This window comes from Microchirus variegatus (assembly GCF_963457635.1).
Source record: "Microchirus variegatus genome assembly, chromosome: 21".
Lineage (NCBI taxonomy): Eukaryota > Metazoa > Chordata > Actinopteri > Pleuronectiformes > Soleidae > Microchirus > Microchirus variegatus.
Genome location: NC_139822.1, coordinates 2,000,572 through 2,011,685, shown reverse-complemented (window position 1 = coordinate 2,011,685; position 11,114 = coordinate 2,000,572). Strand labels below are relative to the sequence as shown.

The following is an 11,114-nucleotide window of genomic DNA, read 5'->3' as shown; positions in this document are numbered from 1 at the left end:
CAGGTGGTCAGCTGACCTGAGAGATTGGCCATGTATTGGTGCAGAATGAAATTATCAAGTCCTCGAAATCAAAGGTATATTATCTGTGCATTGACTGGGCCTGTAGTTGTCCACGCCCCGTGGGCCAGAGACTATATCATAGACTATAAGTATGCTTCATTCAGCTGTAGCTGTAGTGAGACCACAGAGAAGGAGGGAAACCTGTGTGCAGGCAACATGACTTCATTAATGCTGGGACTTTTCTGCTGCATTGGAATCCTGACACCAGGGACTCTGGGGAGTTTCTCACAGATTCGGTCAAGGGGCCCCTCTATAATGACTCCTGCGGCCACCGCAAGGCACTACCAGCATTTTGAAGATGATAAATCTGTTGAACAGACATCTGACGAAGTTCCAAGTGCTGAAGTTTTTCACCAGCTTCATCTAAGTGATGATCACAGTGCTCAAGGTGTCCAGCAGCAGCAGCAGCAGCAGCAGCAGCTGCACATTGCCACCAACGTCCAGGCACAAGACAGCAGGAGAAGTGACAGTAGAGGTGTGTATGTTGCATGTTCTTAATGCTGCAGTAGCTTTCAAAATTCAGCCTTCTGTGCAATTCTCCTGGCATATAGACACATTCTATATGAAACCTTTGACTATAATGTGTAATCAAGGTTTGGAAATTGCATGCTCTCACTCATGTTGCACTAGGCATGTGCAGGAAAATAGAAAGTATTTTTTTTTTTAATCTGACAAATTGATAATACAATGAATATTCAAGTACATGTATGTGTGTATATATATATACTGTGTGTGTACAGCAGCTGCACATTGCCACCAAGTACAGTACAGTTTGCAAATACTGTATGTTTGTATGGGTGGGTTGCTGCATGTAAAGTATGTCTGACACACACACACAAGTTCACCCAGCTGCATTCTGTATATACAATATACCATAGTCCACTCACCTATCATTTGTCATGTGACCACTGTTAAAATGCTTTTTTTCCTCTGATTTTTTCAATTCTCGTGACAAAGCTGGCGGCAGAAATTCCAAGTTTTATCGCCATCAGCCGACCCAGCAATCACGACCAAGGCTGTCCTCACAGCTGCAACACAGTGCTGCACCATTCACATCATGGCAGGCCGCTGCAGACTCAAGTGTGTCCCCTGTGTTCAGCAGGACTGCCGCAGGTATATTTTCATTTGACTCCTGAAATGAAAGCTATTAAATTGTGGATTATCTCATTTAATATAAATGTATTGAAAATCAGTTATTCCTGAACGTAATGTCGTGGCACAGCTACGTTATATATTTTTAAAATGCATATATGATTAATTTATGATCTATCTCAATGAACTCTAATTATAATATACTGTAACAACAGTATAAGAGCAGTTTTGTACTTGCTCTTGACCATGGTTAATGCCATTTCTGTAACACACACAATAATTTATGGTAAAACAGACATTTTTTGTGTCGCATCAGTTCATTCCAAATTCCAGTGATCACAGAATTTGACAGACAGAAAAAACAACAGAGCTGGTGGTGGAAACTTTTGCACAGTACTGTATATATGTATGTATATGTATATGCATATCTATATATAATGTGTGTGTGTGTGTGTGTGTGTGTGTGTGTGTGTGTGTGTGTGTGTGTGTGTGTGTGTATATATAAATGTGCATTTATGAAGTAATGGCACATAGTATCATAAAATAGTATAATATCTGGATTTACTTTATTATAATGCACAGTTTGATGTTGAGTCTTCAACACGAAAACATTAAAGGCGCCATATCTAAGAATGTGGCCAAAAACAGTTACTACACTCAAATTCAAAATTACGAGGTCTTTTAGATTTCGATCTCTCCGCCATTGTAGCTCAGACGTCGCTGGCAACCCGTGGTTGCTCGGCAGCTGAGACTCTACTGACTGCAATGATATGTAGGCGGCGGTAGGTGGCGCCACAAAACATGATTTCAAAACATAAACATGATTTTCAGTCTGCAAAATATTTTTTTTTAATGCTAATATTTTGGCTGTACTGTTGTTGTTGGTGAGTTCAGTTTGTTATATGAACATTATTCCCGAGTCTCGGTGACATATTAGGAGGATTTATGGCCAGTTTAAACCTTTAAAAATACACTTCAAATACAAATCAGTTCAACAACTTGAAAATGTATATTCTTTTATACAGCAACACGATCCAACTGCAGGAACAAGCCTATAGACCTCGTCTTTATCATAGACAGTTCCCGCAGTGTGCGTCCTGCCGAGTTTGTGAAGGCCAAGGAGTTCCTGGAAGATATGGTGGACAGCTTGGAAATCGGACCTGATGCTACACGAGTTGGCCTCGTCAATTATGCCAGCACAGTGCAGATTGAGTTCCTGCTCAATACGTATTTTCACAAATCTGCCCTAAAGCGTGCACTGGCTCGTGTTGAGCCCCTCGCTTCGGGCACCATGACAGGCTTGGCCATCAAGACTGCTATGGAAAAGGCATTCACCGCAGAGGCTGGGGCCAGAGTTAGTTCCAAAAACATTGCAAAAGTGGCCTTCATATTGACAGACGGGAGACCCCAGGACAAGGTGGATGAAGTGGCAGCTGCAGCTCGCGCATCTGGGATAGAGATCTACGCGGTGGGAGTAGACAGAGCTGATTTGATGTCCCTCCGCCTTATGGCCAGCCAACCACATGATGACCATGTCTTCTACGTGGAGACCTATGGTGTTATCGAGAAGCTCACTTTCAAATTTAGGGAAACCTTGTGTGGTAAGGATGATGCTGATGACGGGAGTACAGACACTCCATTAAATGCTGGAAATGGTCATTATGCACTAGGCCTAGATGACAGGAAAGACCAAAATGGAATAAATACTGAAAATGACGATAAAGGAAATAATGGTACGTCAACCCCATCTTTTAAATTTACACGTGATTGTATGGGCAGCACCATAGAGGGAATATCCATCCTAAAGTCAACAGTCCTCTTCTTTGGTCTCAAAGAAAAAAGGCAAAGTAACTATACCACCACTTTCCATTTGCATTTCTATAAAATGGTGTTTACTAACTGGTGAAATGCTGAAATGCGTGGAAAATATGAATGCCACTGGCATTAAAGAGTCAAAGTTACTGTACTAACCAACATTAAGACGTGCTGAACCAAAGCACTGTCTTCATACTTGAATACTTTAAGATGGCTGAAACCTAAAATGATGCTGCCTGTACTCTTCACTGGGAGCGTGCTGCTCGTACCATTCTGCTCTGTATCTTATGCCCCAAATTCCCTGCTGGCATAGCATATCTGAAAAATGTGCTTAGCTTCCCACATTCATAATTTGGGCTTTTGTCATCAATAACAGCCACTTATTCTGCAGTCCGTAGCTGAGTTTTCTCGGTCTATTTACACCACTGTATTTTAAAGTTGGTGATAATGGTGTTTTCTCAAGTGCTAATTGATATAAAACGTTTGAGAGCCACTGCTCCAGATCAGTCAAAAAAGGAGTGCAAAAGGCTGCCTGCATTGAAACATTGCTTGCCTTTAACTTTGTGTTCACATGGATCTACATGGAATTTTCTGTTGCAAAATTACGTGCATGAGTATCATCTGCGATAACATAATTTCTTCCTTGTGCAAATAGAGCACCAATATAAAACCACTATAACATCAGTATACTTGAAGCACAAACTAATTTGCATGTGTCTGTATGTAAAATACACAAATAATACTACTAATAATAATAATATTCCAATCACAAAAACACTGATTGATTTAGCTACTTGTAAGCTAATCAACTGTTGGAATGTTTTTTTGCAGGTGTGGATGCATGTGCACAGGGACACAATTGCCAGCATATTTGTGTCAGCAGTGGAAACTCATATTATTGCAAGTGTCGCTCGGGCTATGTTTTAAATCCAGACAAGAAAACATGCTCACGTAAGTACTTTTTTTTATTTTTGTGGAAATTAAATATATTTTGACAGATTTTCTTAAAGTTATAGTCCAGGTGTAGTTATGTAAGGTACATGACTGATATGCCTGAGTTGGTCCACTGCGTTGAGATCCAACATAAGGCAGACATGGTTTCTCTGACTGAAAATATGGCTGCCCTCAACCTAGTCTACCATATTTTAGCCTTTAACACCTAAGACTCTAAATGTCTGCCTGGATTTTTTTTTTTTTTGCCTATTTTAACAATAAAAGGGCAAGAAAATGTGTGTCCAAAAACAGGCCACCTCTCTGGTGACGAGTGAAATTACCGTAATAACCAGATGTTGGCTTTGCCTTGCAACTTCTCAGCATTCAGAGACCGTTGGATTTTTTTCCGATAACACAAACCGTCGTGTAATTACGGTTATACAAAGTGCGCTTGTGCAAATTGTGTCGTCTGCGATACGCTCCGTGTTAAAGCGTTAACAATTATGTTCACTGCTTTATCTCAGCACTAGACAGAAGAAACTGAAGTTTGAGCAAACAATTTCTAACATGGAAGTCAAAAAATAACATAGATACATAGTCACACGTGCAGATTCTATTAGGTGAGGGTTTAGTTAAGTGGCAAAAATCTATTTTTTTCCTTGGGTCCCTGATGGCAGCCATGTTTTCATTGAGGGTTAGTGGCCATTTCACAGGTGCTGGTCGCGTGCAAGGCAACCTGAATTATCCCTTTATAGCCTTTATTCGTCATGTTTGTGTCCATACTATGTCCTCACTAAAACAATGCTTGTGTCACTATGCTGCTAAACTTGCCCCACATCTCAGCTAGGCCTGCAGAGTGTCCTGAGAGGACAGCTCTGGGTTCATATCATAACCATTCTCTAACATTAGTTTCACCTCACTCGTGTTTCAGAGAATGCAGATAATGCCATAACACAGTGAGAGTTGTGTGGAGCTGATAGACTTAATCAGCATTGTGTGACACCTGACAGTGGTTTTTATGTAACTTACACATTACTACTTTAAGAGAGTAATTATATTTGTTCGTTGCCCTGAGAAGACGAGGCAGGAAACTGTGCAAGTCAGATGTGGGGAGATGTGAGTGTCTCTTTTCAGGTTCACATGCATGTGCCCAGGGTCATGACTGCCAACACATTTGTGTCAACAACGGTGACTCATACACCTGCAGGTGTAAAGTGGGATATGTGTTGAATGCAGACCAGAGAACATGTTCAAGTAAGAACATTCTTTCTTTCCTTTGTTTGCTACTGTTTATCCTGTTGTGGGGAGAGCTGGAGTCAATCCTAGTTGTTATCGAGCCATAATAGATTGGAATGAGTTTGATAGCAATGGGGTGTTTTTCCAGGTTCTGAGCCATGTGCCGATGGACATGACTGCCAGCACATTTGTCTAAACAGTCATGACTCGTACATCTGCAAGTGTCGAGTCGGATATGTGTTGAATACAGACCAGAAAACGTGCTCACGTAAGAACAAATATTTGTGGTGGTTTGCAGATGCTGTTTTGTTTGATGTCGTGTATGAAAAAAATATATTTGTATGGCTTCAACTTACAGCTGTAAGCATGGGTCAGTCACATTTTTGCTGAAATAAACAGCAGATGCATTACTGTTTATGAACCGTACCAATTGCCAATAAAAACACCTTGTCATGACTTCCATAATGGCAGAGCTAACGTCAGTGTAGTGCAGTGTTTCCCAGACTTTCTACATTGGGACCAAAATCCAGCAAATTTGTTTGGGGACCCTGAAGATTTCTCCCGTGACCCATATGTGGCTCCTGACCCAGTGTTTGGGAACCAATGATGTAGTGTTTTTGGTCAGGTTTAGATGCAGATTTTTGCCAGCACTTTCATTTGTGCTTATTCATACTTTAAAGCTCACATAGAGTGGTCCTGTTGCACATATATGTTAGTTATGGCGGTCTACTTACATACATTAACTTGTTTTTATGGTCAAAAACCTCCTAGTTGCTGTGAATAGGCCGATAGAAATCTCTCCTTACTGACGCTGTCCTCAGCCGCGATGTTTCAGACTGAAATCTCACACCCAGAAGACAGACTGTGTTGTGATTGGCTAGCCAGCGTAGAGCCTTCCCAACTGTCTTGTGATTGGCCAATACCCGGAAGTGACATAATTAGCACACCAGCTCTCAGAAGTGCAGCTCCCCCCTCTGGAACGGTGGATGCACTGCTACTTATTAATGTTTAAAAATAGCTTCTTCACGACTCCCCGCCGCAGTCCTTTTATGACTTTGACCCAGAGTCAGAAGACACTGTCGCTCGTTAATTGGAACTTCTGGTCTAGGTCCGCTTTAAATCTGTCAAGGAAGTAATGCTGTAGATGCTAGCTGTATTTATCTAAAGCTGGACTTACCCATACCCATGACTTACATGAGATGGCTGTGTGGTCATGATTTCAATAGTTAATGGAATGGTAGCACATGCAGACTGGTCATGTTAGTGAGTCATTTGGAGAGTCAATTTCAACGATGAGTGTCTCGTTTCAGGTTCATATTCATGTTCCCATATAAATGACTGCCAACATATTTGTGTCAATTATAACGACTCATACATCTGCAAATGTCGAGATGGACATGTGTTGAATGAAGACCAGAAAACATGCTCACGTAAGAACCTTCAATTTCACCTAATGTATACTGTGCTTGTTATGCATGTCTTTGTGCAAGTTGTCCAGTGTTCCACACATTTTATTGTGTAATCAAGGATAATGTAAGCCACCACTGGTCCCCAAAGTCCATTGCGGCACCCCTGACAAATAAATGCTACAGAGATTAATCAGAGGATTATAAATTAGAAAATAACTTCAAAAACAAACATGTAGTTTGTAGTTTGGAGGCTGAGAAACTATCATGATCCAAATCACTTTATAAGGCTTGACAAGAGCAGACCTAGTATTACATCTGTCCTGAGTGAGTCTGATCAAGTTGACAGTGCTCAAAGTACAGATTTGAAAGGACCCACTGCATCCTGAATGCATCAAGAGATCCAACCACAAGAACCACTGTTGATTATACATGAAAAATTGTGTTTCATGTCTACACACACACAAATCCATCCTCGGAACACATTAAAGGCTTCCGCCTGAGCTGGCGTCCTCTGAGCCTGCTGCATTTTCATGTTGAACTCAATTAAGTATTTTTACACTTCTCAGCTCCCATACATTGATTTATTTGTAGACACTTCCACATTAACATTGAGCAACACACACAAATTATATTATCTGGTGGCATAAATCGAAAATGCTATAGAATTAATACCCAGTCTGAAGTGAGCCCGATCGACCTCATAAAACCGAAGCCCAAAACATGAATTGGAATTGGAATTCACCCTTAATGTTGGTAGACCCGGAGGTAGGTTTCAAAGGCCGTAATTAGAAAGAGTTTGGCTCCAGAAGCGTTCCTTGACACCTGGTTGTGGAAGAGCCATAGACATTGTTCTACAGTCCAGTTGTTATAACATGTGGACATTTAATGTCCATATCTCTGTTACAGATTTTGATCCATGTGCCCATGGACATGACTGCCAGCACATTTGCATTAACAACGACGACTCGTACATGTGCAAGTGTCGAGCAGGATATGTGTTGAAGGCAGACAAGAAAACATGCTCACGTAAGATCTTGGACCCTTTTAACATATTTTCCAGGGATCTTATTGGCTTGAACTGAAAGATTTAAAATTAAGCATTGGAGGAATTAGTATGGTAAGATTTGCTCATTCTGATCTGAAATTTGAATAGCCATGGTCCACAATGGCTTAAGGATTATTGACTGATATAGCCAGTCAGTCAGATATGGAAGTGATCCACTTTTTTTTAAGGAATATGACCACCCTCCAAATCATGACGGGATGTTTTCTATACGTTTTTAATAGTCATTTAACTGAGATGTGAGCTTTTCTTCTTCAGCTTCTGCTTCAGGTGCTTGTGCCCAGGGACACGACTGCCAGCACATATGTGTCAACAGTGGGAACTCGTACATGTGCAAGTGTCCAGCGGGTTATGTGTTAAATCCAGATAAGAACACATGTTCACGTAAGAACTTAAGACTTTTCTCGTAGATATGCCGATGCGTTCAGCATTTGCCTCAAAATTCATCATCATAGGTGCTCGATCATGGTATTCCACCATTGTTTCTTTCATTTCCAAAAGGTTTCTCTGAATGATTAACACAGTTAGACGTGGGAATGTCTCTTTTCAGGTTCGGATATATGTGGCCGAGGACATGATTGCCAACATATTTGTGTCGACAGCGATGAGTCTTACATCTGCAAGTGTCGAGCAGGATATGTGTTGAAGGCAGACAAGAAGACATGCTCACGTAAGATCTTGGACCCTTTTAACAGATTTTCCAGGGATCTTATTGGCTTGAACTGAAAGATTGAGAAATTAGTATGGTAAGATTTACTCATTCTGATCTGAAATGTAAATAACCATGGCCCATAATAGCTTAAGGATTCTTGACTGATATAGCCAGTCAGTCAGATATGGAAGTGTCCTTTTGAATGGAGCAGGAAAAAGAAAAAGATTTGTGATTGGAATATAAGAGACTGGGTAATTTGGAATGTAATGGGATCCACTTTTTTTAAGGAATATGACCAAAAACGTTAAAGGACATTTTCTATATGTATTCTAGATGTGAGCTTCTCTTCTCCAGTTCCTGCTTCAGATGCATGTGCCCGGGGACATGACTGCCAGCACATATGTGTCAACAGTGGGAACTCCTACATTTGCAAGTGTCGAGTGGGATACGTCCTGAATGTGGATCGCAAAACATGCTCACGTAAGAAAAGCTCTCAAATTATTCCTCAAAATACTTCTTAGAATCATTCTCAAAAGTACTGAAAAAGCAATGCAGGATAAGATATGAGAACAATCTTAAAATCAATAAGAAAAAGCTTATAAAGAAGCACAGATCCCAGACTTAAACAGAACCCAAATACTTAAGACAATAAATAAAGAAACACTAATTAGATAATATGCAAATATATTAGATAGGTCTCCACAGATAAAATGTCAACATGAAAATGAACCTGGAATTTGAGAGTGAATGTTGTAAAATTGAAGTGAACATTTTAAACTTTAAAAAAAATATATGGTAGTTTGTATAAAAGCCAGAGTAATTGCATTAAAACAAGTGCAACATACAATAATTTCAATTAGTAATAACTCTTTCAATTACAATAGGGTTCTTGCACAGTCATGCTCGAACCCTAATTATGATACAAAGGTAATGGCAATAATTTAATTCATATTATGCAAAATCAACTTTTTAATCATTTTAATACTTATATTTAGGACCCTGGGGGCCCTATGAGTAGCTATTATTGCTACGTCACAATGAGACATTCCTGGAATTGTTGTCTCGCGGAGCTCCGTTTTTTCCCTAAAAAAACGCAGGGGCAAAAGTATCCGGAAGAGCAGAAGTACACAAAGTGTTCTATTCTTGTTCTGCACAGAGCAGCACAGAGTTCTACACAAACTTCCAGCCTCAGAGGATTTACGCGATCCAGTAAGGTTTTAATTCAGTGCACCAAAATAGACTTAGATTTTTTAAATATACAGTATGTAATTAGTTTTGATTGTATGCTATATCACAACGAAATCAGCACACATAGGTACAAGAATACAACCAATCTAAAACATTCTGTTTCTGTTCAAATGAAGCTCTTTGGAAATCATAATGTTTGTGACATGGTCAGTTAGATGTGGAAGTGTCTCTTTTCAGGCTCAAATTCGTGTGCTCAGGGACACAAGTGTCAACATATTTGCATCAACAACGGTGATTCCTACGGCTGCAAATGTCGAGCAGGACATGTGCTGAATGCAGACCAGAGAACTTGCTCACGTAAGAATTGTCTTTCTTTTTAAATAATAATTTGAAAAAAAAAACATACACAGAGATGTTTTTGTACTGAAACCTAGGTAGCCTGTGATGTAAATGTTTCCACAGCCCAGCATGTATGACCAAAACCCTGCACTTTAAAGTATTATTGTCTATTAGTCTATTCCAGACAAATACTGTATCAGCAAAGGCTCGTTGAATTCTCTTTTCCTATACGATTATTGAAAAAGGGTATTAAGTCATAGATTAATAAACCAATCAAAAAAATAAATGTACCAATAAAATATATTTTATTATGTAATCAATTATAATTAACACCGAAGTCCCCCATACATATAAACAATATCCTTTGATTTGCCTAAGGCCCCCAAAGTCCCCTGGAATGCCCCTGTTTCTAGATTGTGATTTAAAAGTTATAATTACATGACAGATTTTACAATATTTTCTTTCAAACATGATTAAACAAACTCAGCTATATTGTTAAATCAATTTTGACATATATAGGATTTGCCAGCTTCAAAAAATTGCACTAAGCCGGTGAAACTGTCGAAACCATCACCTGAGCTGTTTTATTTGTTTCCCACTGAGCAGCCGAGTGAATTATCATTATAAACACTAAACATGGTCAGACATGACATGGATGTTTTCAACTGTCTCTGTACATTTTCTCTTTCTCTCTTTCAGAGGAAATGAGAGGTGAAATAAGTCAAGATGCCTGCATGTGTGAAGCTCAGATGGCCTTCCAGAGAAAAGTACAGTGGACCATTCAGGAGCTGAGTAGAAAACATATCCTTTTTGCATCTCACATGATGAGGCTTGGGTTATGGTGTCCTCGAGAACCTGTGCTACTTTACTTTTCTGATAGGCTTAAATTCTGGAAAATAAGAAATGAAAAATAAGAATATTCTAATGTTTTCTATCCGCGCTGATTTACAGTTGATATTTCCATATCATCTCCAATAATACATGGTGGCATTGTGGCACGAGAAATATTGTTTCCCTTGACTGTTTGTTTACTTGAAGAACTTTCCGACAAAGTGAAGCTGATTGAAGATGAAGAGCAGTATTAAGAACAGCGATGCTGTCAGAAGACCTCACTTTTTCAGACTTTCAAAATCTCTTCAATGTTTCTTTTAATCTATTAAGTGTGTTAAATTTAGTATTGATTTGCCATGTACTAGTAAAATACTTTCTGTTTATTATGATGATTATACACCTGCATTTCTGCATTGTTATTACCACTGACATGTCAGGTGTAACGTGTAAATGTCTACATATACCTGTGTATTTGTAAGATAAGCAACAGTTACTC

At 39.5% G+C, this 11,114-nt stretch overlaps 1 protein-coding gene across 1 annotated transcript; it reads left to right on the top strand.

Moving 5' to 3' along the window:
* Window positions 1–315: 315 nt before the first annotated feature.
* LOC310942393 (uncharacterized protein) lies at window positions 316–10,872 on the top strand (the record flags this gene model as incomplete). The annotated part of the gene is made up of 14 exons (XM_083907773.1): window positions 316–535; window positions 1,018–1,173; window positions 2,178–2,885; window positions 3,799–3,918; window positions 5,035–5,154; window positions 5,285–5,404; window positions 6,447–6,566; window positions 7,452–7,571; window positions 7,867–7,992; window positions 8,159–8,278; window positions 8,615–8,740; window positions 9,686–9,805; window positions 10,487–10,579; window positions 10,826–10,872. 14 exons carry the CDS (start codon window positions 316–318, stop codon window positions 10,870–10,872), a joined length of 2,316 nt encoding a protein of 771 aa, XP_083763899.1.
* Window positions 10,873–11,114: the final 242 nt, after the last annotated feature.